General features: G+C 37.6%; 1 protein-coding gene across 1 annotated transcript in view; it reads right to left on the reverse strand.

The window, feature by feature from the left end:
• Positions 1–1,175: 1,175 nt before the first annotated feature.
• LOC132117505 (nuclear protein AMMECR1-like) overlaps positions 1,176–27,603 on the reverse strand; it is a 31,775-nt gene continuing 5,347 nt past the window's right edge. Inside the window, exons 2-6 of the mRNA XM_059526833.1 lie at positions 18,997–19,107; positions 16,030–16,144; positions 9,432–9,522; positions 9,204–9,300; positions 1,176–1,783 (exon numbers count right to left, since the gene is read on the reverse strand). Of these exons, the coding sequence (XP_059382816.1) occupies positions 1,669–1,783; positions 9,204–9,300; positions 9,432–9,522; positions 16,030–16,144; positions 18,997–19,107 (529 nt within the window). The 3' untranslated portion in view covers positions 1,176–1,668. The remainder of the gene's footprint in view (positions 1,784–9,203; positions 9,301–9,431; positions 9,523–16,029; positions 16,145–18,996; positions 19,108–27,603) is intronic.

A 27,603-nucleotide genomic window follows, 5' to 3' on the forward strand; every position in this document is an offset into this window, starting at 1 on the left:
GCGATGTTTGCTGGTCTACATAACCATTTTAAGGCAAACAACTGAAATCAGGTTATTTTTTTTAGGTTTTAGTGAACTGGATAACGACTGTGGATGGAACCCCAAAAGCCCTTAACATTTTGCATATGAAAATAAAAGACAGAAATCGTTTTTCCTTTCAGAAGTGGTCAAAAGCGAGCCCACTGCTTCTACAGACAATATGACACGTGATATTCCATCTACATCCTGGTCTTTGAAAAAAATAACACTGACACCTTTCAGAGCAAGAGTTTAAAATGGGCTTAATTAATTGTCTGTGAGTAAACTATGAAAACACCTACAACCGTAGTTTAAAAACTCCCTGGTGTGACAAGCTTCACTGCGAGTTATGGAGGGGTTCAGATGCCACCAGAGCAGCTTGACTCGAGGATCCAGAAGTTATCTTCTCAATTACAGCCACTGTAAAGTTCACGCGTTTCTATGGAGGTGTAAACACTGCTGCCATGCAAGACAGAACTGAATATATTCATCCATAAGACCAGATCATTAAAAACAAGAGTGAAGATTCCTGTGCCAAGTAAACAGACCAGGAGAGAAATTAATTAAAAACAGCCATTTAGAGCAACCACCCTGCCACAGCATGCATTAAAAAGAATATGGCTTTTTTTTAGCTTGTCCCTGTCATTTGACCTTGGTCTCTCACAAAGGTTTTCCTCTCTGTGTGACAAAATAGGAGCGAGACGAATTTCAGTTGTGAGCAAAAACAGACTAGAAAAGCCTTCATCCAATTACACCCTTAGTAAAGACCTATAGTTTCAACCTCACACACGACACTAGCACAACACATCAAGAAAAGAAGAGACGTGGATTAATACACGTGTAGAAACACTACACAAAAAAAGGGCCCAACTGTTCATCTAAGTAAATTCAGTTCAAATCAACTCTGGTAATGCTAGTAGCAACAGGCTTTTGCATTAAGGGAAAAATATTCTGTGGTACCCAAAAACTAATTTAAGATAGTGGTTTCAATAATCTGAGAACTAGAGGAAAACAAAAACAACACTTGACTATGCCACACTGCACATCCCTACAACCCACAACAATGCTCACGATAAAACGAGAAAGGAAAGCAAAAATCACCACTCACAAATGAAAATGATTGCACAGAGAGGAAAGAGAATCCCTTAAACCCTGTGGTTGCCTATATGATAAAGTCAAACTAAAATGAAACAAAAGAAAAATTGCCACAAAAGTAACTAAAGCTGAGCGTACATAAGAAGCATCTTCAAAACTTGCCCATCATTTAATATGACTTATTTCCATCCACAGACTGAGAAACCTGATTTTAGGAAATTTGTTATAACAACAACAAAAAAAACTTGTTTATTTGCTTAAAAAGGAAAGGGGTTGGTATATTTATTTATATATATATATATATATATATGCTGCAAAAACTAAATTAATATAAAGAATAAAAATGACAAAATAAATGAATTGTATTTTTTCGCTTTATAATCACCTAATGCTTATTTGCCACCCGCTGCCATGCCTCCAACGGACTGAGGACATGGCAACGGAAACTATCATCATAAAATGGTACAGTAGTACAGATAGCTAGACCATGAGGGGGCGGGCTCTCCCGGAAAGATGTCCGCCGAGAGGTCCAGTGGCTGGTCATGCGGCTCGCTGTCAGGAATAATGGTTGTACGGAGGGAGAGGGTGCCCGATGCCATTCTGGTAGTGATGATGCTGGCGGTGGGCGATGTATTCTGCGTAGCTCATGGTCATCTTTTCACTACGGTACCTAAATCAACGGTGAAAAAAGGGGGTAAGCATCAGAACAGACTCCATGTAAAGATTCAAAACTGATGCACTGACAAAGACGTGTAATCGATTGCATCGTTCCAATTTCAATATGCTGCAATAAATTTTATATGAAAGTAGTTAAATGTAAATGTGTCTTCAAAAACTAAATGTGTCATTAATTAATCATTTGCATGTCATGAGTGATCGAATATGCTGAAGGGCTATGACAGAGTGGATGGATTATCAGTCAACAGCAACTTAAATATGGAGAAGCCTCGCACAAAGTCTTCAGAAGATTTACATTATTATTAGGGGTGTAACGGTACACTTATTTGCATCAAAAATGTTTGGTACAGATCTACAGGTTCATGTGCCAAACAAATCAAACATTTTTCAGGAAATTCAGACAATAAATGCTGTTTTGGGTGCCTGTGATGTGGTGAGAGATTGCTGAACAGAAGTCTCAGCTCTAATGGCAGCACTGAGTGCAATCATCCATTCATCTTTACTACTAGTTTTAATGCAAAATAAACATGAATGAACATCTCATGTAATCACTCAATGTTTTAATTGCGGAAAGACATCATTAAATCAGCTTGTAAACATATTATATTTTGCCTGTTAATGATGTCTTAATTATTTAATGCATGTTTAAAGCTGTAGTCTGTAGGTTTTGCCTCTTTGTCGGCATCTATGTTTGGAAAAACCTGGAATTGCAGTTCCTTGCGGAATTATATTCCATGCGTGGGTTGTGATCCAGTGCGGATGAATCTGTTTTGAGGTGAATGTGTAGCAGTCAGTCTCTGCACCGGTGTAGATATTCACTGTACTTAGTAATCACAGATTCTAGCCCACGTCTTGGAAAATATACCCAAATAAGAATTTCACCATATATTGTAATCTGAACAAATAAGTTACAAGTCTGCCATGCTTTGTTCTGACCAACAGAGGAAAAAAGCATTAAAATAAATTGCGGTACCAATGGTGATTTAATCTAATGATCGATTAGCTAATATCACATCAGACCCTGCAAATTATTATTGTTAACCCTTTTGCGTAGTTGGGGACGTTTTCGTCCACTAGGGGGTAAAGTTGAGTCTTATTTTGGCCACAACTTTCTCTGTGTTTGAGCTAATGGAATGATTTTTGGTGACGAATCTTATTTTGACCCATATTTTGGGAAAATGCTTTGAAATTTTTCAAAAACTCAATGGTACACTCTGGAAAAATTCACTACCCTTTCGTTATGTTCGTGGATGAAAACATCCACTAAATTAAACTGCTGTAAAAATGTATCTGATAAATATTTTTTGCATAAATCTATTAATCAACCTCAGTCCTGATCAAAACTACCAAATGTTTAAAAAAAATCCAAGATTGTAACTCTTTAATTACCAAGTTCATAAATGATGTCACTGATTTGGGAAAAAAAAACACACAAAATGACATATTTTCAATATAAAAAGTGATTGTGGACTGGATTTTTTTTCCCTTTTATCACAGTCTTGGGCATGTCAAAGATAACAAAATTGGCTTTGATGCATTGTTAGTTTTTGTGCAGCATTAGATTTGAATTTTTTCTCCCTCATTTGTTGTTGGTGGCTGTTTTTGCCCCATTGACTACCATTATAACGACATTTTTTGATTGCAAAGTCATGACACCATATAATCATGCATTCTTGATTGTTTGTGGTTTTACCTTTTGGGAAGAGGTAAAATTTGTTATTTTTACAGTTGATCACTAGGTGGGCCATTAACCCTTTAGATAGGCATGTGCAATAAAAGGCTTAGTTTCTGGCTTGTATATGGAGTTATATGGAGTATAACAGCAAATTATAGTGTGTGTGTGTGTGTGTGTGTGTGTGTGTGTGTGTGTGTGTGTGAGTGTGAGAGAGAGAGAGAGAGAGAGAGAGAGAGAGAGAGGGTTTGAGAGAGACCTTTGTGCACTTACCTTGATGTATCTGAAAAAATCCAAATATGCACATCATGCTCTCAGAACTACATAGAGTAAACAATAAAAAAAAGAAGTGTTTATGCACCTGCTGCCTTTTGATGGTGAAAAGTATGGACGGTCTATCTGTGAAATGCTCGTCTTTTCTTGATGGTACAGCCAGTTTAAAACCTTAAAATCCTGTAAAAAAATCTACTTTGCATCAAATTTATGAACAATGTTTTATGAACCAAAATGCAATACCAACTTCAAATAAGCTGCAGCTCGCTGGAGGGGTCAAGCTACATAATCATTTCTAAAACTAGTCAGTACAAGTCAAGCCCTTTCTCGTGTTGCTTGCTGCTCTTCTCACCATTAGATGACCAGCACGATGGCATGCAAGTGTTTAAATCCACGTACTTTGCTTTTGTTTAGTCTATACTTATCACCACCATCAAAAGGCAGCAGGTGCATAAATACACTTTTGTTTACTCCATGTAGTTCTGAGCTCTGACACCTAGTGATCAACTGTAAAAATAACAAATTTTACCTCTTCCCAAAAGGGAAAACCACAATCAATCAAGAATGCATGATTATATGGTGTCATGGCTTTGCAATCAAAAAATGTCGTTATAATGGAAGTCAATGGGGCAAAAACAGCCACCAACAACAAATTAGGGAGAACATTTTTTAAATCTAATGCTGCACAAAAACTAAAAATGCATCAAAGCCAATGTTGCTACTAATCTTTGACATGCCCAAGACTGTTATAAAAAGTAAAAAAAAAATCCAGCCACAATTACTTTATATTGAAAATAAGTCATTTTGTGTGTTTTTCCCCCAAATCAGTGACATCATTTATGAACTTGGCAATTAAAGAGTTAAAATCTTGGATTTTTAAAAAACATTTGGTAGTTTTGATCAGGACTGACGTTGATTAACAGATTTATGCAAAAAAAATTGAGAAAAAATATGAATCTGACACATTTTTACAGCAGTTTAATTGAGTGGATGTTTTCATCCCGAACATAATGAAAGGGTAGTGAATTTGAACAATGCACAAGGGTTAAACTTTATTCTCAAATTATTAATATGTTACCAACATCAGCATTGTGTGACTGAGTATAGTGCATATTAGCATGTAGATTAAAATTTCTGTAGTCTAATCTCTAATTGTCAAATCATTTGAATTTTTATATTCAATTATTTTAATCCATTAAGCTAACTATGCTCTCTTCTTACTGGTTGTCTTTAAAATAGACGTCTTGTGTAAATCCAGGCTATCTGTAATCAAAAGCACATTTAAAACTGGAATATCATTTAACTTAATTCACATTCGTTTCATATAATCTTTCTTGATTACAACTCGCCATTTAATTATTCCAGCTGCAGTGGGAATAGGCTATAATTAAACGATCCACCACCTGCAGGATCCTCACATGCAATAGCCTAGTAGCCGGGACAACTTCTTAATGTTTACAGACGTGATGTAAAGAATGCCATGCTCGACGCGAAAACCTACCCATATCACACAAATTAGAAAACATGATTATAAATTAACCGCTGTGAAAAGGGCTAAGGTAATGCGATAGTTTCGAACACTGGCTGGTTTTGTACTTGCTCAAATATTGATTTTGGATCATTTTTACCCAAAAAAGTTATGGACTGCAGCTTTAAATAAATCTTTAATGAAACAAGTTATGACATAGCCTGGGAAAACCCAGACTACTTCCGGCGAATTTCAATTCTCTCTACAGAATAGTCTGGCAAAGAGGACTATCTAGCTCGTTTACACGATGACGACAGCGCAGCGACGGTAAAGCAGATTTTGTACATTACAAAGATGGATGCTGCAGAGGAACATTCGTTCGAAACTGCTATCGCGTCTATTTTAAGTGATTTAAACTTTAACTTTGCGTTAAAACCCGAGCAAAGAACAACACTTGAAGCCTTCATATCTAAAAAAGATGTTATCGCTGTCTTACCGACTGGATTGGCTCTGCATACGTCATCTCCTTCATCGCTCTGATTGGTTTTAGGTCTATCCAATTGCGCCCAGAGGCATTTGAACGAGGTCCGTCGGTGACGCCCCTTTAGAAACGAGACGTCTAATAGGCTTTGCCAGACCCTAACTCAGTTTCAACTGAAAAGGGTCTGGTTTTAACCAGGCTAGTTATGACAGCCACTGTGTAAATTATTTTATTTTTCAACAACAAAAAGAAATTGTATAATTTAGAAGTTAATTTTGCAAATAAATTTGAATGTTGATTTTTGTAGTTGAATTTAAGTTTGGGCCCTGCTGTCACTTGTAGCCTTATAGCAATGTAAAAGGGCTCCCTATAGTTTAGGTAACTCATTAAATCAATAGAACCGGCCATCCCCTTCAGAGCGGAGGAACCGAGTTGGAAAGAGAATAACACTTTTCTCAGGAAGCCCAAAGCAAAATCAGCACCAGGACCAAATGGCATTCTGTACAAGGTGCATAAATATTGCGAAAGGCTCATAACTAGACTTTGGAAGCTACTGAGGAGTGGCATGGAAGAAGGACTTCCTCGCAGATAGTTGGCTGGTCACTGAGGGATGCTTCATCCTTAAGGAGGAAAATTTTACAAGGATCAAGCAATTCCATACCATCTCACTCCTCAGCATCGAGGGGCAAGATTTTTCTTGGGATTTTGGAGGTACATGGATACGCCCGTCTAAAAGGGGGGAGTTCCAGGGGTAGTGGGCTGTCTTGAGCACACCAGCATAATCACGAAAACCATCGAAGATGCAAAGAATAACCATGGTGACCTGGCAGTTCTGTGAATAGATTTAACAAATGCGTATGGGACAATACCCCATAAATTGGATTTGACGTTGAAAACCTACCATGTCCCAGAGGGTTTCCAGAAGTTCTTGCAGTGCTACTATGACAACTTCTACATACGCTTCAGCTGTGGAGATTTCACCACTGAATGGAAGAGGCTAGAGGTGGGCATTGTCACTAATTCAGCAGAGAAGTTGCGACGGGGTGCAGTGTTGGCCAATAGCATCCAGCAGTTACCTATAAAAGCATTTATGGATGACCTCAGACTTATGGCAAAATCAGTCCCTGAAGGGAGATGGATTTTGGAGGATCTGGTGGAACTCATCCTATTGGCGAAAGGGCACATTCAGGACCAGTTTCGCTTCACGATAAAAGACAAAAATCCCAGCGGTCCTAGAAAGACCAATGAAGAGCACTGGGAACTGGTATAGGGCAGACCTTAATGATAAGCAGAGTGTGAGGGAGATGATTATCCAAGAAGACACCTGGATAATATCCTTAGAGAAGAGTGGCCTACCTGGCAAATACAAGGCCTGGGGTTACCAACATAGGGTACTTCCAAGACTACTCTGGCTTCTGCTTATTTCTGAGGTACCTGTATCTACCATTGAGGGATTGGAGAGGAAGATTAGCAGCTATTTAAGGAGGTGGCTGGGTGTCCCAAAAAGCTTCTGCTCCATTGGCCTGTTAAGTGCAGGCAGCAAGCTGTAGCTGCCAGTGACATCAGTGCTCGAGGAGTATAAAGCAACCAAGACACACCAGGCTATGATGCTCTTAGACAGCAAGGAAAAAAAAAAGAGTACGCAAGTCAGGCATTGTGGTCAGGATAGGTCATAAGAGGTCAGCCAGCAGAACATGGAGGCTGAGGATCGGCTGCAGCATGCCGACATCATTGGGACAGTAGCTCAGGGCAGGCTTGGACTGAACATGATGGAACATGCTGGAAAATGCTCTATTTCTATTTCTGACTGAACATGCTGGAACACCAGAACATGCTGGAATAAAGCTGACCCAAAGGAATGCCACAGCATGATAAAATAACTTAAGGCAGAGTAGGAAACTCAGCATATCAAGGCTGTTCCCATGAAAAAACAGGGCAGCTGGACAAGATGGGAGGGCATATAAAAAAGGGCCCTGACATGGCAGAATATTTGGACCATGGAAGGACGCCGGATAAAGTTCTTGATGTGTTCAATCTACGATGTTCTGTCTACTTCATCAAACCTCCATATTTGGGGGATGGCAAAGAGCCACAGCGGTACATTATGTGGAAAGCAAGCCAACCTTGAAAATTTCCTATCAGCATGCCAGTCAAGTTTGACAGATGGGAAATTCCGGTGACTTCATTATAAGATCCTGTCTCAATTGGCAGATGGTGTGGAACAGGCAAGGAAGAAGATTAAACAACTTCCTGACAGGCACCATTTTATGTAGTTCGTCAGGACAGGAGAGAACACTGCAGCAGGACAGAGGAGTAGAGGGGTCCTGGCCTCAGCAAATGATTGGGAGATGAGGGCAGATCTGAAGAAGCAGCTCAAATTTCCAGAGCAGATCGCACACACTAGCCTCTGACCGGATATTGTCCTGTGGTCTAGAGGCACCAAGCTGGTGAGTGAACAGTACCCTGGGAAGAAAGGATAGAGGCGGCCCATGAGCGCAAGCTCAAGATATATCAAGGTCTTATCCCTCAGGAGCCAGCAAAATGGATGGAAGGCCGGGAATTTTACAACAGAGATCAGATTCCTGGGCAGTCACTCTGAAGAACCATTGGGCAGGCAAGGTCACCGAACAGGCAGAAACAGAATCACATTGGATTTGGATACATCGGGAGGTACGGTGGCAGCGCCAACCTGTTGAAGGACAGAGTTAGGTGGTGGTCAGCAGGTGTAGATCCAGGACACTGGATCTGCTGTCAAGCCCTCCCAAGGTGTCACAGGCTTAAATCAGTGAAACACCAAGGAAGGGGGGTGCCCATCTGATGACCAGCTGTAACCACAAACAATTGTACAGTTGAGAGATGTAGCCAATCCTTGACCTGGTGCTTGAAAGGAGGGGAGAAGGTGAGGAAAAACGATGCCACTGGCTCACAGTTGGTGCAAGGCCTTGTACCTGTAAAGGGAAAGGACGTGACGTGTGGCCAAGTATGGTGTCTCATACTTGGAATTTGTGCTCTGCATTTAACCCATCCAAGTGCACACACAGCAGTGAGTAGTGAACAAACACACACACACACACACACACACCGTAAACACACACCTGCGACCTTTGGATTACAAGTCCGACTATCTATCCATTAGGTTATGAATGCCCCTAAAGGTGGGCCAGTTGCGAGGGTCCCATCATATTTTGCTTGTAAGTGTAATTTTATCCCAAAGTAAATTTGAAATTGAAATTAAATTTAATTTAAAAACAATATTAAAAACAAGCGAGCACAGACCAGATGAGAAAAAGCAATGCAAAGGTATCATAGTGTATTACTTTCCATAAGAAGTAACTAAGTAAAGCATTTAGTTATTTTCTAAGGAAGTAACACAATATTGTAATGCATTCATTAAAAAATAAAATAAAAAAAATTCCCCAACATTGTCTTGTGGCACTGGACCCAAGTACTAAAATAGTTATCTACATATAAATAGCCTGAGAATTAAAAAATAAGTTTAGAAAAGGCAATTGTCTCACCTGGTCAATTTAATAGTCTTCCTGAAGTCATTTGTGATGGGAGCTTTGTAACCTCCCTTTCGAAGTAAGGAATCTATAGTCTGAATGTGGTCCCATCCTATATAGACAGAAATTCAATTATGTTCTTTCATACTGATTGTTACTTTTTGGTCTGCATCTTATTTCTGCTTTTACAGTGTAACTGAAGACATCACGGACAGAAATTAGGCAAGTGTATTTTATTCTCACCTTGCTCCTTCGCAACCTCTGGCAGGTAGGTGGCGGTGCGCTTTGATCCTTTTTCATTAAAAAATTCTATCCTAATGCCATGAACACCCACCTAGAAAACAAAGACATTTTGAATAATCATATTTATTCCTTTCCATACCTGACCTACATGTAATTGACAAACTGTTACATTGGTGCTAATAATGACATTAAAATTGTGAGAATGGCTTGTTGAGAGAGGGAAGATTTAATGTTTACTGCGATAAGTTCCGCTCACGCTCTCTTTCAGAGGCACATGGAAGACACAGACATTGAAAAATGAAATATGAAACCAAATAAACAATTATAATGATCTAATATTTTTCTTCAAGCAAGCTTAGGTATTTTTATAGTGATGTGTATTTACTGTGTTATGTAGAGATGCACCGATCGACCGGCCAGGGACCGGATTAGCAGATTTTCCAGTCTGTTTTGACATCACACCTATGCTCACATCCGCATGTAAACACATCGTTGAGATGGAAGTTCTTCACTGTGAGTGAAGAAGAAACAAAATTCGCAATTTGTAATACGTGTAGGGCCAAAGTATACCACGGGGAACCAAAGGGCTCTGTTAACGCCAAGTAGACTTTTTTTTAAAGGGGCAAGTGAGAGAGAATTTTTCTTGCCCGACTAGACAAGAAACCTTATGAAAATGCCAATAACAATAATAACTAAGGAAGCACTGAAATTTGGTAACCAATAATTTTTGCGCAAGAATGATTCTGATTCTATTACATTCAGTATAAACAGAGACTGATAATAGTATTTATGTTGTGCCATGAGGCTCGCGCAGCCTGAGAGAGAGAGAGATTTGGGGAGAAATAAAACAAAAAAAATTAGTGTAATAGTACACACAAAGTTATAGATGCATACTGCGGTAGAAAAAAAAATCTATTTATAATGTTTGATTTACACAACCAAGATGTTTCCCCAAATATCAAAAAGATTGCAATTTGACACTGATTTTATACAATCATAAGTCAATATTTAAAAAAAAAAAGTTACAATTAAGTGACATCATTTGTGACCAGTGAGCAATATTGTCAGTTTTCGCTTAATTTCACTGAGGAAACAAGCAAATTTCACTGTCTCCAAGCAACATACAGCAGTTTTGTTTCTGAATGAATCGAGTGAGTCATTGATTTATAAAGACAGTCAGATGCCTCGATTCTGAATGAATCAGCCATTTGAACAATTAGGTTGAAGGAATGACTAAATGACTGACTTATTAAAACCACTTACTGGTGGTTTGATTTCATATACAATTGTGGCCAAAATGATTAAATAATTAATATTTTTACCAGCTAAAACATGGTTGCTGTAGTGTGTCAGAGGGAAATATCAGTTTACATTTCCAAACATTAATTTTGCCATTAATTGTAATAATCCAGTGATATTTTTGTCTGAAAACAGCCAGTGCTCCACAGAGAGATCTGATCATCATCCAGTCTGTCTGGAGTGACATGAAGAAAACAAACTGATACAGACTCAATCCAGAAGAACTGTGGCAATGTCTCAAAGACGCTTCAAGAAACCGTCCTGCAAAGCTAGAGTACTGTTTAAAGTTTTAGACTCTTGTGTAAAAATGCTGTAAAATGAGGATGCTGTCAAAAATAATGCTTTTTGGAGCATTGGCTGTTGTCAGACTTCTTGAAAAATGGCTAAATGAATGTTTGGAAATATAAACTGATATTTTCTACTGACACACTACAGCAAATTACAGAAATAAATAACTGACTTGAAATAATTTTTAGCTGATGAATATACTAGTGTTCTGATCAATCTGGCCACCACTGTATAAAAGTATTGTATTTTTTCAACCTTATATGTATTTTCTTTTTTAAATATAATAACATTGATCTTGTAAAATTATTTATGCATTTGCAATTTTGCAGTTTAAATGCATTTATGGTACCTCAGCTTATTCAAAGAGTCGGTGTAAATTACATAGATGCAGCTTCTGCGTTTCCTGCAGTGGAAAGATGGGAGTTTTTTTTAAGCTGATTTCATCTTAATGGTACCAGTTTCTTATTTTAACTGAATTAATTGAAACGATGTAAGATTTGGTGTGAAAGATGACATTTGATAAGGTTAGGGAGGAAAATGATCATTTATAAACAAAGTAGGAAATAACACCTGTTTTGTCATATACAACAGTTGTTCAATTGAGAGATCATCTGTAATTTTGTCCAAATTGGGGGAATTGTAATATTTAATAATTAAATTTTGCATTGAAAAAATAAAAAATCGGTATCCCCAGGTCACACTTACAAAAAAGATTAAAATCTGATTCGGCCAAGAAAATTGCAATCGGTGCATCTCTAGTATGGCAATGGTTAGCATACATAACATTTAGCACTGCATAAATATCTCCCAAGCTGATCAGAATGCAAGTCATTTCAAACACTCATTGTCTGTTTTTAGCAGAAAATGGTTTTAAATATATTAAATGTTGATATTAGCTAGTAATTGTATACGAAAAAATGAGAAATGAGCAGCAGCACCAACCCTCTCCTTCGTAATCTTTCCCTCGGGCCATGATCTCACCTTAAGCTCTACTCTGGACAGACTTTAAAAGCCCAGAGGAGGCACAATCAGGAACCAGGAATCAAAGCAGAATGACCCATTTGCATATAGATTGTGTTAAAAAAAAAAAAAAGTTTAGAAAAGACAGCTCTCACCTGGACAATTTATTAGTCTTTAATAGTTATTTGTGATGGAAGCTTTGTACCCTTACTTTTGATGTATGGCAGAGGTACTCAATTAAAAGATCCAAGAGGTACGATCTCTATATGTAGCTATGGGTTGTGTCCTGCTTCAGGCTTCAAACTGGCATTCTGAAACCACAAGCTTCATGCTTTCTAACCTTATCTCCACTTTTTCTTTTCTTCTTGCAATTATTCTGCCTATTTTACATAGAAAACACAAGTAGTTTATATCAATAGTCCCATATTTATAGGTGTGCCAACACAGTCTGTTTACAGTGTCTACCATTGTAACAGATGTTTACATCTACCAGAGTCTTCATTCAGTATATACGTCCAAATTATTATACATGCATACAGACACTAGTGTTGTCTTATGCACTGGCCGCAAAACCATTTGGTTCTGAAATTATAAATCCCACTAAGATTTAAGCACTGTTGAGCAGATTCTTAAACCGCGCTGATTGGTCACTGTGTTTCACATGCTCAAAAGAACACCTGTGATTGGTTTCAATGATCAATGCTTCAGTTATCTTAGCAGGAAATGGATGTTTTTACATTTTCAGTACCAAATGGTACCGCAGTTGGTACCTTTGACAACACTAATAGACGTGTGTGTATGTATATATAACATTGTCCTAAAAATATAAAGCTGCTGTCTTATTCCGATCGAAACTGGAATATTGGATTAATCTGGATATGTGAATCAGGTAAATGCTTTTACATGATGACATAATCAGATCAATGAAAAGTTAAAATAATTCTATTGTGCAAGAATAAGCAGACAGGCATTTCGATTTAATTTTTCGTCTGTTTCATCACTTAAAGAAATCAGACTGTTTAAATCCCTAACCCTAGGTATGAGCAATAGTGATGCTTGCAGTGACGAACCACTAGATAAAGGTTCCTAAAGCAGAGATACACTTCCGGTTTACTGTGTAAACACAGTCTAACTCTGAACTGGGTCACTGCTGACAAAAGGGATGAATACACATAGAATATCAGCAGAACTACATAATGTGAAGACCTGCTATCTGATCTCCATGATCTGAAGATGACTGGTTGGTTGTGTGAACAGACAGGAAAAGAATGCAGAATAGATGTGGCAAGAGGATTAGTGACTGCTATCTGAATGACACGCATCCTATCAAACTATTTTAAGGAGGAAGACGCAGCGTAAGCCAGATTAGTTTTACTGAACTCAAGTGTGACCCTAAGGTGGGACTGTCTATTATCTGGATGTGGCTGTTAAATGCCTGCAGGCCAAGTACAGCACAGCACTCAGCATAAGAGTCTCAGTCAGCTAACAGGAAGGAAAAACACTGCAAACACTACAAAAAAAAAAAAAAAGACACACACACACACAATACATCATCGTCACTCCTCACCCCGGGCTCATTTCTGTCTGCACTGTTGTAGGTCACCAAGGACAGTATGTGCCTATGTGTATGTTTGCACGGCCTGAATCATCAAGCTTTCACAGTATAAAGCCAGACCAAGTCTGTGAGCTGGTGCTTCATTTGAAAGAGAGTATGCCATTTTTCGACTTGTAGGCTGAGGGCTGTGCTTGTGTGCAGATCTTGATAGAGTCAGAATAAACTAAAACTGTCACTTCAGAGAGTCTCACCTCTGAAGTTCTTTTGAGCTCCAGACTGAGCTGCATTACACTCTGTGCTGAACACTTGCTTTCCTGATTTGCTTATGTTTAAACATATGTTTATACATTTCTTTTCATTTCCTATTGGGGTTATGTTAGATTGATGAGAATACAGGTATGGCTTTTTAAGATCAATTAGCCTTTTCCCAAGTGTGACTAAAATCATGAAGCATCATGCAGTCGGATTATTAGAAAAATGTACACAAAATGACACTGCTCAAAAAAATTAAAAGAACACTTTGAAAACACATCAGATCTCATTGGGAAAAAAACATCATGCTGTATATCTATACTGATAGGGACTGGTTAATGTGTTAGGAATGAAAGGACTCCGCATCGTTTGATGGAAATTAAAATGGTCAACCTACAAAGAGGCTGAGTTCAAAGACACCCCGAAAATCAAAATGAAATAATTATGCAGCAGGCTAGTCATTTCACTGCAGCAACTCAAAATGGTACTCAGTAGTTTGGCCCCCACATGCTTATATGCATGCCTGACTGACAACATCTCTACATTTACATTTATGCATTTAGCAGACACTTTTATCCAAAGTGACTTACAATGCATTCAGGCTACACATTTTTTTTTATCAGTAGGTGTGCTCCCTGGGAATTGAACCCACGGCCTTTTGCACTGCTAACGCAATGCTCTACCACTGAGCCACAGGAACGTCTCTATTGAGACAACAGATGGTGTCCTGGGGTATTTCCTCCCAGATCTGGACCAGGGCATCACTGAGCTCCTGGATAGTCTGAGGTGCAACATTACGGACTGAAACAATGTCCCAGAAGTGTTTTATTGTATTTAGGTCAGGTGAGCGTGGAGGCCATTCAATGGTATCAATTCCTTCATCCTCCAGGAACTGCGTGCATGCTCTCCCCACATGAGGCGGGCATCGTCATGCACCAGGAGGAACCCACTGCACCAGAGTAGGGTCAGAAAATGGGTCCAAGGATTTCATCCCAATACCTAATGGCAGTCACGGTGCCATTGTCTAGCCTGTAGAGGTCCGTGCATCCCTTCATGTATATGCCTCATCAATGTCGGTGGCCTCCTTCTGTAAAACCATTCCTGTTTTGGGGGCCGTCTAACTGTTGCCCATCTAGTGCACCTGTTGCTAATTTACTCTGATTAAAAAGTGTTCCTTTAATTTTTTTGAGCATTGTATGTTTTTTCATCACCAACAACCAAAGACTACCAGAGGGTTAAATGCATGTGCCCACTGTGCATTGTTTTCCTAAATCCATGCCTGTGCCCATCATTGCTGCTTGCAGTTATATTTTCATTTATGACTCATTAAATCAGCATAACATTTGTAAGTGTCAATTGTTCAACTAAGCAGCCTTTGTTTAATTAAATAGTACTTTTTATTGATTAAAAAAATTAAATAAAAACTATCCGTTATTGGTATAAGGCCTGAAACTCTTGGGCTGGGTGATATGGCAAAAAAGCAATCATCTCCATTTATTTACTTTTCAGAACATTTGAAAGATTCTTGATTTCAATTTGGGTTTTTTTATTTGTTTTTTTTTTACATTTATCTAGTCAACTTAATGCAATTACAATATTATTTAAATAGACTATTATTAAATGTTTTATATAAAAGTAACAGCAGCCCGTTACCATCATGCAAACATGAAATATCAGACATACAGTTGTAGTTATTGTTTTATTATTATTATTATTCCACTGTGCTGCTTTCCATAGTTTTTCTTGTTTTTCCATGTAAAACTGTGCCTGATGGAAGCGTTTGACCTCTCGTGCACCATCATGAGTTTGGATCATTCTTTCCCTATTGACTGTTATCATTAACGTGTCTAATTCTACTGTTTGGTAATAGTTCTTTTCAAAAACACGATTCCTTGCTTTACAAAAAATAAAATAATAACAAAACATTAAATTCAAATGAATCGATAATATTGAAAAAATCACCCAGCCCTGTGAAATTCCATGTTAGGGTTAACACTAAATATTTTTTCTAGTGGCCTGGTCAGATTAGTGGTTCAGACTTCTCATGTTTAAACTGACAACGCCTAAAAACTCATGCAAATAATTCAGTGAACAGACACTTATTTACCTCTTCAGGGAACAGTGATTTAGTGTTAAGTGGCTTTTATAACTAAAATGTGTACAGCAAAAAAAAAAAAACTTAAGTGTACAGAGAGTTTGTTTAATCTTGTGGATATAAGGTGGTAACATCTTCTGCGCTCTTACCTCCCAGTCTAGATAATCACCAACATCCTCGAAGTTTGTGAGCAGAGACACTGAGCAGAAGAGGCGCGGCAGCTCGTCCCTCGTCATGGGGGGAAAGCGACTGTCTTTAAGGGCACTGTGAAGACGACATGAAGGCACAAGGTTTGGGACACAGCCATACCATGGGTACAATGTGAAACCATTATCAACATTCAATGAAAAAAAAAAAAAAAAAAACAAGGAATAAATCTAACAGCCTGATACAATAAAAAGACAAATTGCAATGAACAAGTATTTATGATTATGGTAAGAATGACTAGTTGTCCAACAACCTAGTGAAGCTGACTAGTGAGTTGATCTAGATTCGCAGACACAAAAGACGAGGTGATGACGTCTCAAAAAGAGAAAACCCATCACCAAAGAAGGATCAACAGTGAGAGAAGGAAGGAGGAAGTAGGGTTTGTAAGTCAGGTAGCCTGCATGCATCTCTGAGTCGGCTGCCAAGCACGTTCTATAAATAGCCTGAATTAGCGCTGACCGATAAACAATGTCATATCAAGATCAAGATAAAAAATGTGGATAATGATAATAAGCTCTGGACATTTTTACTCAATAACTGTATGGATTAATCTAACATCCTATCACACACGACCGAAGCCAGTCAGAGCTTGCAGGTAATAAGTTCACATGTTCTGTGTGTGTATGAATGGTGCAGTTCCGACTGACACACACGTGACACTTCATCTCCAGAGCTGCTCGGAGTCATTTTACCAGCTTTACACCATTTTATTTTAGAAACAATACCTTCAAAAACACGCTAAAATGTAAAGTAAAACTGAAAGACTATTACTACAATCAAGTTTTTGTTTATTATTATTATTATTATTATTAATGTATACGGTTCTGTTCTGTTTTCAATCGTATTTCCTTTATACGATTGATAATTCATTTCATTAGACACCATTAGTCATGTTTACCTTCATAAGTTCTAACCAACATGTGGAAAGCATTAATGATGAATTCATATTTTAAATATCAATATTGTATGATATGGGAAAAATTGTGACAGCATATTTTATAAATTTTTCTGGAATATATTCCTGGATTGACTGTTGAAGAAATTCAATTTAAAACTAAAAAATGAAATACTTGTGAGTAATCATTAATTTATTATTATTAATATTACTACTATTCCTATTATACACATTACATTTATTATAATTATTCTTACTACAAATATATTTATTAACATTTAAATTTACAACAATAACTATTGCGATATAAAATATTATCATAAATTATTCATATCGCAATACAAGATTCAGCTTTTTGGTTGCCAGATCTGATGTGATCTTTCATGTCTGTGGTTGATTGTCAATATTGGAATGGCCCTCCATAAATGACTGAAGGTTAATATCATTAATAATGACAAGTCTGATTCAACACTTCGATTTTTCAAGATTAGTGACCGATTTTGGGAACAAAACGCATTTGTATATAAGCACCCGCAGGGCATTCTTTAAGCATCCATGGGATCAGTACCTATGGTAAGACAATGGGTAATGAAGGCAAATTCCCAAATACACAGTGAAGATCTGTGACAAAACACACCTACTTTCAAATCAAATGCTCCGTACTCCATGAAGCTTTCCTGATGCTGACAGATCCCATGAGAACATTTCCCAGATGTCAACTGTTGCTCGTGTTTTGTATACCACTACTTCATTGCCCACGAGAAGCAATTAAGCTGATTAAAGCTTCACTATTCCTCCATCAGTGTGTGCACAGAACATGAAATAAAGGTATAAATGTAAAACGATCCCCAGCAGAGTTCTTCTGTATTTGGAGACTGTTTGGTAAGCACTTGGCACATTTCGGCAGATTCAGGAAACTGGCATGCAGGATATAAAAACAAAACATTCCCTTCATGAATGACTGACAAAAAAAATATTCAACAGGGCTTGGAGAAATATGGGAAAACAATTCTAAGAATTTGAAAACTGAACATGGAATTGCACTTATTGGCCTCATTCGTAACTGTAATTTTCATGCATTTTTGTGATAAGATCCAATAAGACCACATTAAAGTCATCCTAAATAGAAATATCTAAATATCATCTGGATGTTAATTCTAGGTGACAAAAACATGCATGAGTTTGTGCAGGATTTGTTACATTACTATACTCATTACTTTACTCATAACCACCTCTGACACCAGACTGATTCACAGACCGAATGTGGAAGCCTGGAGGTTAACTACATTGATTTTGGTTATATAAGCTGGTTCAAAGTTAACCAGAGAATGGAGAAGTGGGAATTCGGCAGCGAAGCATCTGTCCTGGTGTCTCCGTTCCTGCTGAGGGAAGAATGTGGCTGTTCTAGAGATGGATGACTAGATTGGAAGCAAGGTCAAGCAACTGCTTGAGAAAGAGAAGTCTAAGATGTTCTTTACAAGCAATGCATGTACAAGTGTTAAAGTGCACAGGCAACTTCAAGAAGGGCTGACTTCTTCCTGAAAAGTGAAAACTGGTGGCAGTCCAGTACAGACTGCAATTTAGCTGAAAATACAAAAAGCAAAAAAAAAAACAAAAAAAAAATAAAATGGCATTCTGGATGCGAGACTCAATAGTTTTAAATAGATTTTACGATCAAAACATTGTCAAGATTAAGATCTTGACTTAAAAACTTTAAAGACTCAAACCTCTTTTTAACCTCTGGCTCAGTCCACAATAAAAAACTAATTCATTGTTGTTAATATTACTCCTGTCAGTAGAGAGGGACTGCGATTAATGTTGAGCACAGAAAGAAAAAACATTTTTTTGTATATCTTGCAATTCCATTTGGTGTAAAACAAAAAATTACTTTTAAAGATTTTTTCAAGAAAAGTGAAATCAAGATATCATATTTTGGTAATAAATATCAAAAATAATATCACATTAGAAGACACAGAGAGAGAAAAGCAGAATTTCAAAGAGGGATGTGGCTTACCTGGTAAGCGTGTACTCCCTGAGTCCTGAGTGCAGGTTCATGGCAGAAAATGTACCTATACAACCCCTTAACCGCTTGTCCCGGCCGATTTTCCAAGTGACAAACAGTGGGCTGTTGGGAAAGCAAAGAACATCTATCAGAAAGCAGTTAGAATGCACACGTTATTCAAGTTATGAAAGCAAAAATATCACTATTTTTTAAGGTTTCGCAGGGCTCCAGACTAACTATTTTTACTAGGAGCACTGTAGCCCGACTAAAAATTTAATTGTATACTGACCAATGTTTTTTGATTATTTTCATTTCAGAGAGATACCACAAATATATATGATAAAATTACTACTGTTTTGCATATTAACAAGTAAGTGCAGATACTACTACTACTAATAATAATAATACGTTCATTTCTTGTTTATTTCTAGTTTATACACATTTGAGAGTAAAGCACTAAGATTGAGCTGGGAAGATTACAAAATTATGTATTTTATTTACAACAGTAACGTGCAAAATCTTTTTTATGTAGAAAATATATTGTACTTTTATTAAATGTACCATTATTTATTTATAGTCTCATATGAAACGGACCAAGAACTTCAGTGATTGTGTTTGATTTCGTGGCAAATTTAAGTAAAAAGTTTGTTTTCCAATGCACACAGTTTTTAACTTCATAAAACAAAAAAAAAACATCTAAACTGAAAAAATCTGATTTCTTGATTTGATATTTTATAATAGTGACTTTATTACTGTTATTTTGTATTTTTAAAATATAAAGGGAAAAGTATGAATGAATGATTAATGAGCCAATAACTTCTCTGCTTCCATCTACAGGTTATAGTGGTAAATGATGTATTTTTTTCTTATTTTACATAATTGTTTGTTCACAACAGTATATTTTGGTCATCCCATTTAAAATAACATTCTAACTGGATCATTTAAGAGCTTTGAAGTCCTGCTAAGAGTTGTGTGAAATGCTTAAGTAATTGAAAACTGCTTCAATTTCTCTCTTAAAATGGTGTACAAACCCTGAAATAACCCAGTTAACGTTACCGCTTCTGGTTTTCCATTTCAACGCTGTTTAATCTGTTTATAACAGAACTCTGTGCAGAATTGGAAAACATCTCACTAGAATTCCCAGCAGCCTTTATTCACTCTGCGACTAATTTAACCGTTTCTCACTGGATCTCACAACACTGTTGCATCTGTGCAGTAACAGTGGTTTTCGAGAAAAGCTGTCCTGACTAGTTTGTTTGCGTCATGGTCCGAGTTCAAGCTGATAAACAGTCTGCGCTGCACAGCTCAAATGAGTAGAGGGATGGCTGTGCGGGTTGAACAACGTGGTGGTCGCGCCAGAGCGCTTGAGCACAAAATTAACTTGCACTGACAGAAAAAATTATCCTAAAATGCAACCATTTGGTCACAGTCTGGAGCCATTTTTATATTTATTAGATAAAATTAAGAAGTCACGTAGTCACACAAACAAGAGTGAAGTTTTCCCAAGTATAAGCATGTGAGGGCATTCACAAATGTGACATTGATTTTATACAACAGTTTACCAAACATGTAGTTAATATTGATTGAGTTAGCCTACAGTTAAGGCACACTATTGTGTGTGTTTTGATTTCGCCAACGGAAATTGTTTCAAACAAAACGAAGCAGAGCATTCGTGCATCTCAGGGAAACACTTTGCCATTCTGTTTCTAAAAGAAAATGTTTTTGGACTAATTGAGGCAATGATTCAGTGATCCATTCATAAAGACAGGGGTTGCATCCAAAAACAAATAATTGTTTCATCCATTTCTAATCCTATTTAGAAATACACCATATTTGATCATGATTTAAATAAAATTAGGGAACAAATTCTTAATCCGTGGCCACTTTACCTTTTTTTTAATGCTGGACAGTATTTATAGTAGGGATGGGACGATAAGCGGTTTTTATCGATAACCGTGATAAAATGTGCTGAAGGTTAGTAATATCGTTTAAAAATGAATTATCATTAAAACCGTGTTTGATTATCGCGGTTTTAATAACTCGCTATTAAATCATGTCCAGCCAGCAACAGTCTGACGCAAGCGCAGCGCACAATGTTTTTTTGTTTTTTTTTAGAGAAGGAATGGCGAGTCAGTGACTTTTCTATGCTTTTCTATGCTTCTACACTTTTCATTGTAAGGAAGGAAATGCCACAGAATTTAATCTTTCTATAAATTAAGTGCATAGAGTTGCTTGTTTTATTAGTTGTTTGTTGATTATTAAATATAAAACTTGCTGAAATTTTTTCAGTGTGAACATGCATTCATCTCGTTTCAACAAAACCGTGATAATATTGATAATCGTGATAATTTTAGTCACTATAATCGTGATATTAAATTTTCATACCATCCTATCCCTAATTTATAGTGAGTTTTTCAAATCGTAATCTAAAATAGTTTTAATGATAATTGATAAATTGATAAATGATAAAACTAACCGTGGGGAATTTTATCATGATTTATCATCAACCCAGTAATCGTTACATCCCTAGATGATCATGTTGTATCGCAGGCTATCTGTGGTCGCAACAGCAGTCTCTGAACCTCTCTCACCGAACGACTCAAGAGCATCGATTAGGAGCCACGATCACAGAAAACACGATTATTTCACGATGCCAATATTTTGTCTGAGACTGGAGAAAATCGCGCAGTGTTTCAGACTTAAGCACAAACTATGAATGTCTCAAGAGATACAATCTTAAACCAATGAGAAGATATTTCTATAAAAATTCCTGTGCACAGAGTGAACAACAAAGCCTGAATAGTCTGAAAGTTAGTTTGGCTAAAAAAAATAAAAAAAACAGTTTGGCTAATGTAGTTTATGGCTTAATTTAAATGTATATGCTCACATACCACATGGCAAATATCGGTCGCTGTCAATATTTAACTACTCCCATGACAGAAAATTTAGGCCACTGTTAAAAACTTGATCATGTTTGACAGAAACAAACTGGCAAAAGTCTTTAAATGTGCTGGAAAAATCAGATTAAAGACTTAACTCAGTGAGCACATTTACATGCACAGAAATACGCAAACTACTACTAAAATTAGTTTTTATCTATTTAGCATATAAAAAAGAAACCACTAGCAGCATGAATCCCTAAAATGATTCCCTTGGAAAGAGTAGTTATGTTGCATAAACACAATCCCACCTAACCATCTGCCATCCACACTTGGATTTTCAGTCACATTTGCCAGCATCAGGCATTTTCTCCTGACCTTTAAATCCAGTTGTGACGAGTGGGGCGGGGCCGAGAGATGTGGGAACACGAGCGAGGCCGGTGGAGTGATTGGGAAATCAGCGACACCTGCGACCCACCACCGGCATCGAGTCCCACGGAGGAGATGGAAGGATATAAAACTGGAGCGACGACAGTGAAGGACGAGAGAGGACCAGGCCTGGGCTTTATTTTTAATGTTTTGGTTTTATTTTGTGCGCATCAGTCGTCCGTGAGGGACTGGTGCGCTGTTTTGTGTTTATTTTGGAATTATTAAAGTTTCAGTTGATTGTCCGCCGGTTCCCGCCTCCTCCTTCCCGAAGATTATGGAGGTTTTGTTATTACAGTGGTGCCGAAACCCGGAAGGAGGAGGCGGGAACCGGCGGACAATCAAAATGACATTTTAATAATTCCAAAATAAACACAAAACAGCGCACCAGTCCCTCACGGACGACTGATGCGCACAAAATAAAACCAAAACATAAAATAAAGCCCAGGCCTGGTCCTCTCTCGTCCTTCACTGTCATCGCTCCAGTTTTATATCCTTCCATCTCCTCTGTGGGACTCAAGACCGGTGGTGGGTCGCAGGTGTCGCTGATTTCCCAATCACTCCACCGGCCTCGCTCGTGTTCCCACATCCCTCGGCCCCGCCCCACTCGTCACACCAGGGACAGTTACACATCACACGGATAAAAAGATATGGTTGTATCAAAGCGTCTCTGAGCAACACTTTTTCCTGGACATCCAAATCATCTATTCTGAATCAGTAGACATAACTGAGGAAATTGTGCTATGCAAACAAGAATAAAATCAAGATTAATTTTTGTTTAAAGACTAAGATTTAATTTTTTTTAAGTTTGCCATCTATAAGTGTGTTTTATCACAGATATAAAGGGTTATATTTGTACAAGTGGGAAATGACAATAAAAAAGTCCAGTGCTTTCTACAAATGTAATTGCAGAATTGGTGCTTGTGCACTCACTGTACAAAATGCTGCTGCAATTTGTTACAACAACTTAAAATTATACACAAATTATAACTTAACTAAGAAAACTAATAATTAAGTCAAGCATGAACACCAAGTTAAAATCACATTTACAGGTGCATCTCAATAAGTGTTGTCACAGTACCAAAATTTAAGTATTCTGTACTAATACCAGTGAAAATCCATGGTTCTCTGTACCAATTTCGGTACCAAAGCACAAAAACCTGACTTAAAAACCTGAATTAAAAATTCTGACAACACTTTCATTAATCCAAACGGTGTACATATTTAATTTTTTTAAAGGTTGAAACAACAACTGCAATATTATTGCAGGATTCGCAGAACACATCGCACACCACTATAGTTTTTTTTTTTTTTTTTTATAATGTCGTCTTATTGATCCACCAGTTCACATTTCAAGCTTTGCGTGTTTGCAGGGTAAAAACATGGGTTGATTTTCGCATTGTCTGAACTCTTAACAAAACAACAGTTTTATTGAAAATGCTAAATTCTGCCAGCAGGTGGAGCGTTTGGTAGAATATAACCGTTTCCATGGTAACACTAGAACACAAAGCAGCACAGCACTGGACTTCGAACGTGGCGTGCATGTTTATTGAATTAAATCGTAATGTTGGCCTTTTGAAGTTTAATAGTCACATTCAGCCATATAGCAATTCTGGTCTTTCCGTCCCCAAATTCATGAAATCACAATTAAGACTTTCTTGTATAATTTAAGACTTTAAGGCTTTAAATTTGATACTACTAAATATAAGACTTTTTTTAAGACCCGTGGAAACCCTGAAACACAATCATGGGGAAGACTGCTGATCTGACAGTTGTCCACAAGACAATCATTGACACCCTTCACAAGGAGGGTAAGACACAAACATTCATTGCCAAAGAAGCTGGCTGTTCACGGAGTGCTGTATCGAAGAATGTTACCAGAAAGTTGAGTGGAAGAAAAATAAATGGACTCTTTTCAGTTCAGAGTTTTGTATTTCATTTGGAAACCAAGATCCTAGAGTCTGGAGGAAGGGTGGGGAAGCTCATAGCCCAAGTTGCTTGAAGTCCAGTGTTAAGTTTCCACAGTCTGTGATGATTTGGGGTGCAATGTCATCTGCTGGTGTTGGTCCATTGTGTTTTTTGGAAACCAAAGTCACTGCACCAGTTTACCAAAAAATGTTTGAGCACTTCATGCTTCCTTATGCTGACCAGCTTTTTGAAGATGCTGATTTCATTTTCCAGCAGGATTTGGGACCTGCCCACACTGCCAAAAGCACCAAAAGTTGGTTAAATGACCATAGTGTTGGTGTGCTTGACTGGTCAGCAAACTCACCAGACCTGAACCCCAGAGAGAATCTATGGGCTATTGTCAAGAGGAAAATGAGAAACAAGAGACCAAACAATCCAGATAAGCTGAAGACCACTGTCAAAGAAACCTGGGCTTCCAGACCGTCTCAGCAGTGCCACAAACTGATCACCTCCATGCCACGCCGAATTGAGGCAGTAATTAAAGCAAAAGGAGCCTGTACCAAGTATTGAGTACAGGTAAATGAACATACTTTCCAGAAGGCCAACAATTCACTAAAAATGTTTTTATTGGTCTTATGAAGTATTCTAATTTGTTGAGATAGTGATTTTTTTTTTTAATGTTAGCCAAAATCATCACAACTAAAAGAACCAAAGACTTAAACTACTTCAGTCTGTGTGCACTCACTGAATTTATTTAATACACAAGTTTCACAATTTGAGTTGAATTACTGAAATAAATTAACTTTCCCATGACATTGTAATTTATTGAGATGCACCTGTATATTGCAAACTTTTCTCTGACTGTTTAGTGTAACATACTACCATAATTTGTGCAAAGTACCACGGAGCATAGAGACAAAAGGTTGATAGCAGTTGAATTGCTATAGTAAACATTTCCAAAGCTCTCACCCTGACCATTGCAGAGTGTCAAATAACACTGTCTGACCTTTGACCACAAGTAAGGGGCCAAGTACTGAAGATGCGAATTAGAGCTGCAACTAACGATTATTTCTGTCGACTAATCTAACGATTATTTTTTCGATTAGTCGACTACTCTAACAATTATTTTTATTACAATAAATAATTAATCTAATGTTCTTTTTTTGATTAGCTAATGAATCCTTTGGATAACTTTACAAAAAAATATAAGTACAACTTCTAATATAAGATTTCAACCTTTATTCATTTTCAACCAATGTGGTTGAAGTTTTTACAGTATACAAAAATAAAGAGGCAAAGAAAATTATTTTACTATGGTAAATATGAGTTTACGATAGCGCTTATTAAACCACAGTAACCACAAATTTACAGTTGTCTGAGACGTCATGAAATGTTCTTTAGCATCACAAACCATAAAATGTAGTCAGGGTTCTGCTATGGTTTAGCATGGTTTCCAGAGATCTGGAGCTGATTCGGGGTAGCTCGGTGGTTTTTGTGTCTTTTAAGGGGCCGTTCACATCGCGTCTTTTGCGCGCTCAAGTTCGTTATTTCCAATGTAGGCACGTGGTATGCACGCTCATAATGGAAGCGACGCACACGTGAAAAAAGAATATCAGAATCATTCAATGAGCAAGTCTGCATTTATTAGACACTTAATAATATCACATCAGTTTGTGCTTTTAGAATCGCCGAATCTGCTGCGGTCGTTCCATCACATCTGCAGCAGAGACCTGAAGCAGGAAGTTGGTCGCCAGATCACACAGTAACCAGTTAAACCGTAACACCGGAGAGCACCAGGATGTTTTCCTCTGAGGTGCTCGTGCATCGCAGTTGTGCTGCCATGGTACACCATATCGGTTTTTCAAAGGGAACAAATGGCCATTTTATTTGGCCTCTGTTTGAAGTATTCCCATACTTTTGATAACAGTGGTCTTTGTTTTTGTGATAGAATGCAACTTTCTCCATTCACAGTATGCCATTACGCTAGATGTAAACAGTGTGACGCTTCGACGCATTTCACGCACGTCGACGTATTTTTGTAGTCGACGTAATCGATGACGTCTACGCATCGGGCATCGTTGCAGCACTAATGCAAAGCAAAGACTACAGAAATACAAAGACGGTTCACTCCTATACTTGCAGTAATACACATACTTAAGCATGTGGTGTTTTCAGCATCAGCCGTCTCATCGTCCCATCAGATCTTCATCTTCAGAGCTGATCTGAGAGCATTTTAACATTTCATTTAAAATAATCTGAAAAAGAAACTCTGACATGGTCAATCTAACTCTAGTCTCGTGTAGCCGGACCTTCAGGCTGAAGGTCTGGAATTCATGGCAGCTTTCATTGGCCAAGACCCGCCCATGAGGCCGTTTGACCGACATGTTTAACAACCAATCACGGTTTGTTTCGTTCATAGTCACGTTTCAAGAGGTGGAAATGTCGCCACAATAATAGGGCTGCAACTAACGACTATTTTAATAGAATTAAATCAGAATTAAAGCAATCTCATGCTAAATTTTAGAATTTTTTTTATAATTATTCGATTAGTCGACTAGTCGTTTCAATAGTCGGTGACTAGTCGACTAATCGAATAATTATAAAAAAAATTCTAAAATTTAGCATGAGATTGCTTTAATTCTGTGGAAAATTATAGTAAACACAAGAAGGGGGTACTTCAATGAAAAATGCATATTTTATTGAACTTTGCTGCTGATAGGCCGATTCATACTAAAAGTAAATAAAAATGCCCTGTCTAAAACCAATTAGGCACAGCGCTCGGTCAGTATAGACATAAATGCATAAATAAAGAAACTATCATTTTTATAAAGGACAGGCACATTTGTTTTATAAGAAAAAATAAATTAAAATCAAGTAAACATTTTTTTCCTGTAAACCAGGGGCAGGCACATTAGCAGCAATAAAACAGTAAACAAAAATATTAAGTGCATTTTGTGAGATACATTCAGTGGTCATTCTGTTGCAAAAGAACTTTACAACTCGTCTCAACATTATGAAATCTAACGGTTTTAATATAAGCTTTCAGAGTCGTCTGAATTTAAGTTGTAAACATGGACTGTGTGATACTACCTGGACCTGGACCTGGATACTATTAAGGAAAGTCAGCATATCCACATGGTCTCGTGTGAGACTTGCTCTCTTCTGGGAGCAGATATTTCCTGCTGCTGAAAAGATTCGCTCTGCAGGGGTGGATGTTGCAGGAATGCACAGAAGAGATCTTGCTAGGTTTGACAGTGTGGGAAAACGCTTATAAAATGTGACCCTGGATCACAAAACCAGTCTTATGTTGCACGGGTATATTTGTGGCAATAGCCAACAAAACATTGTATGGGTCAAAATTATAGATTTTTCTTTTGTCAAAAATCATTAGGATAATGATATCAAG

The sequence above is a fragment of the Carassius carassius genome, chromosome 36 (assembly GCF_963082965.1).
Source record: "Carassius carassius chromosome 36, fCarCar2.1, whole genome shotgun sequence".
NCBI classification, from domain to species: Eukaryota; Metazoa; Chordata; class Actinopteri; order Cypriniformes; family Cyprinidae; genus Carassius; species Carassius carassius.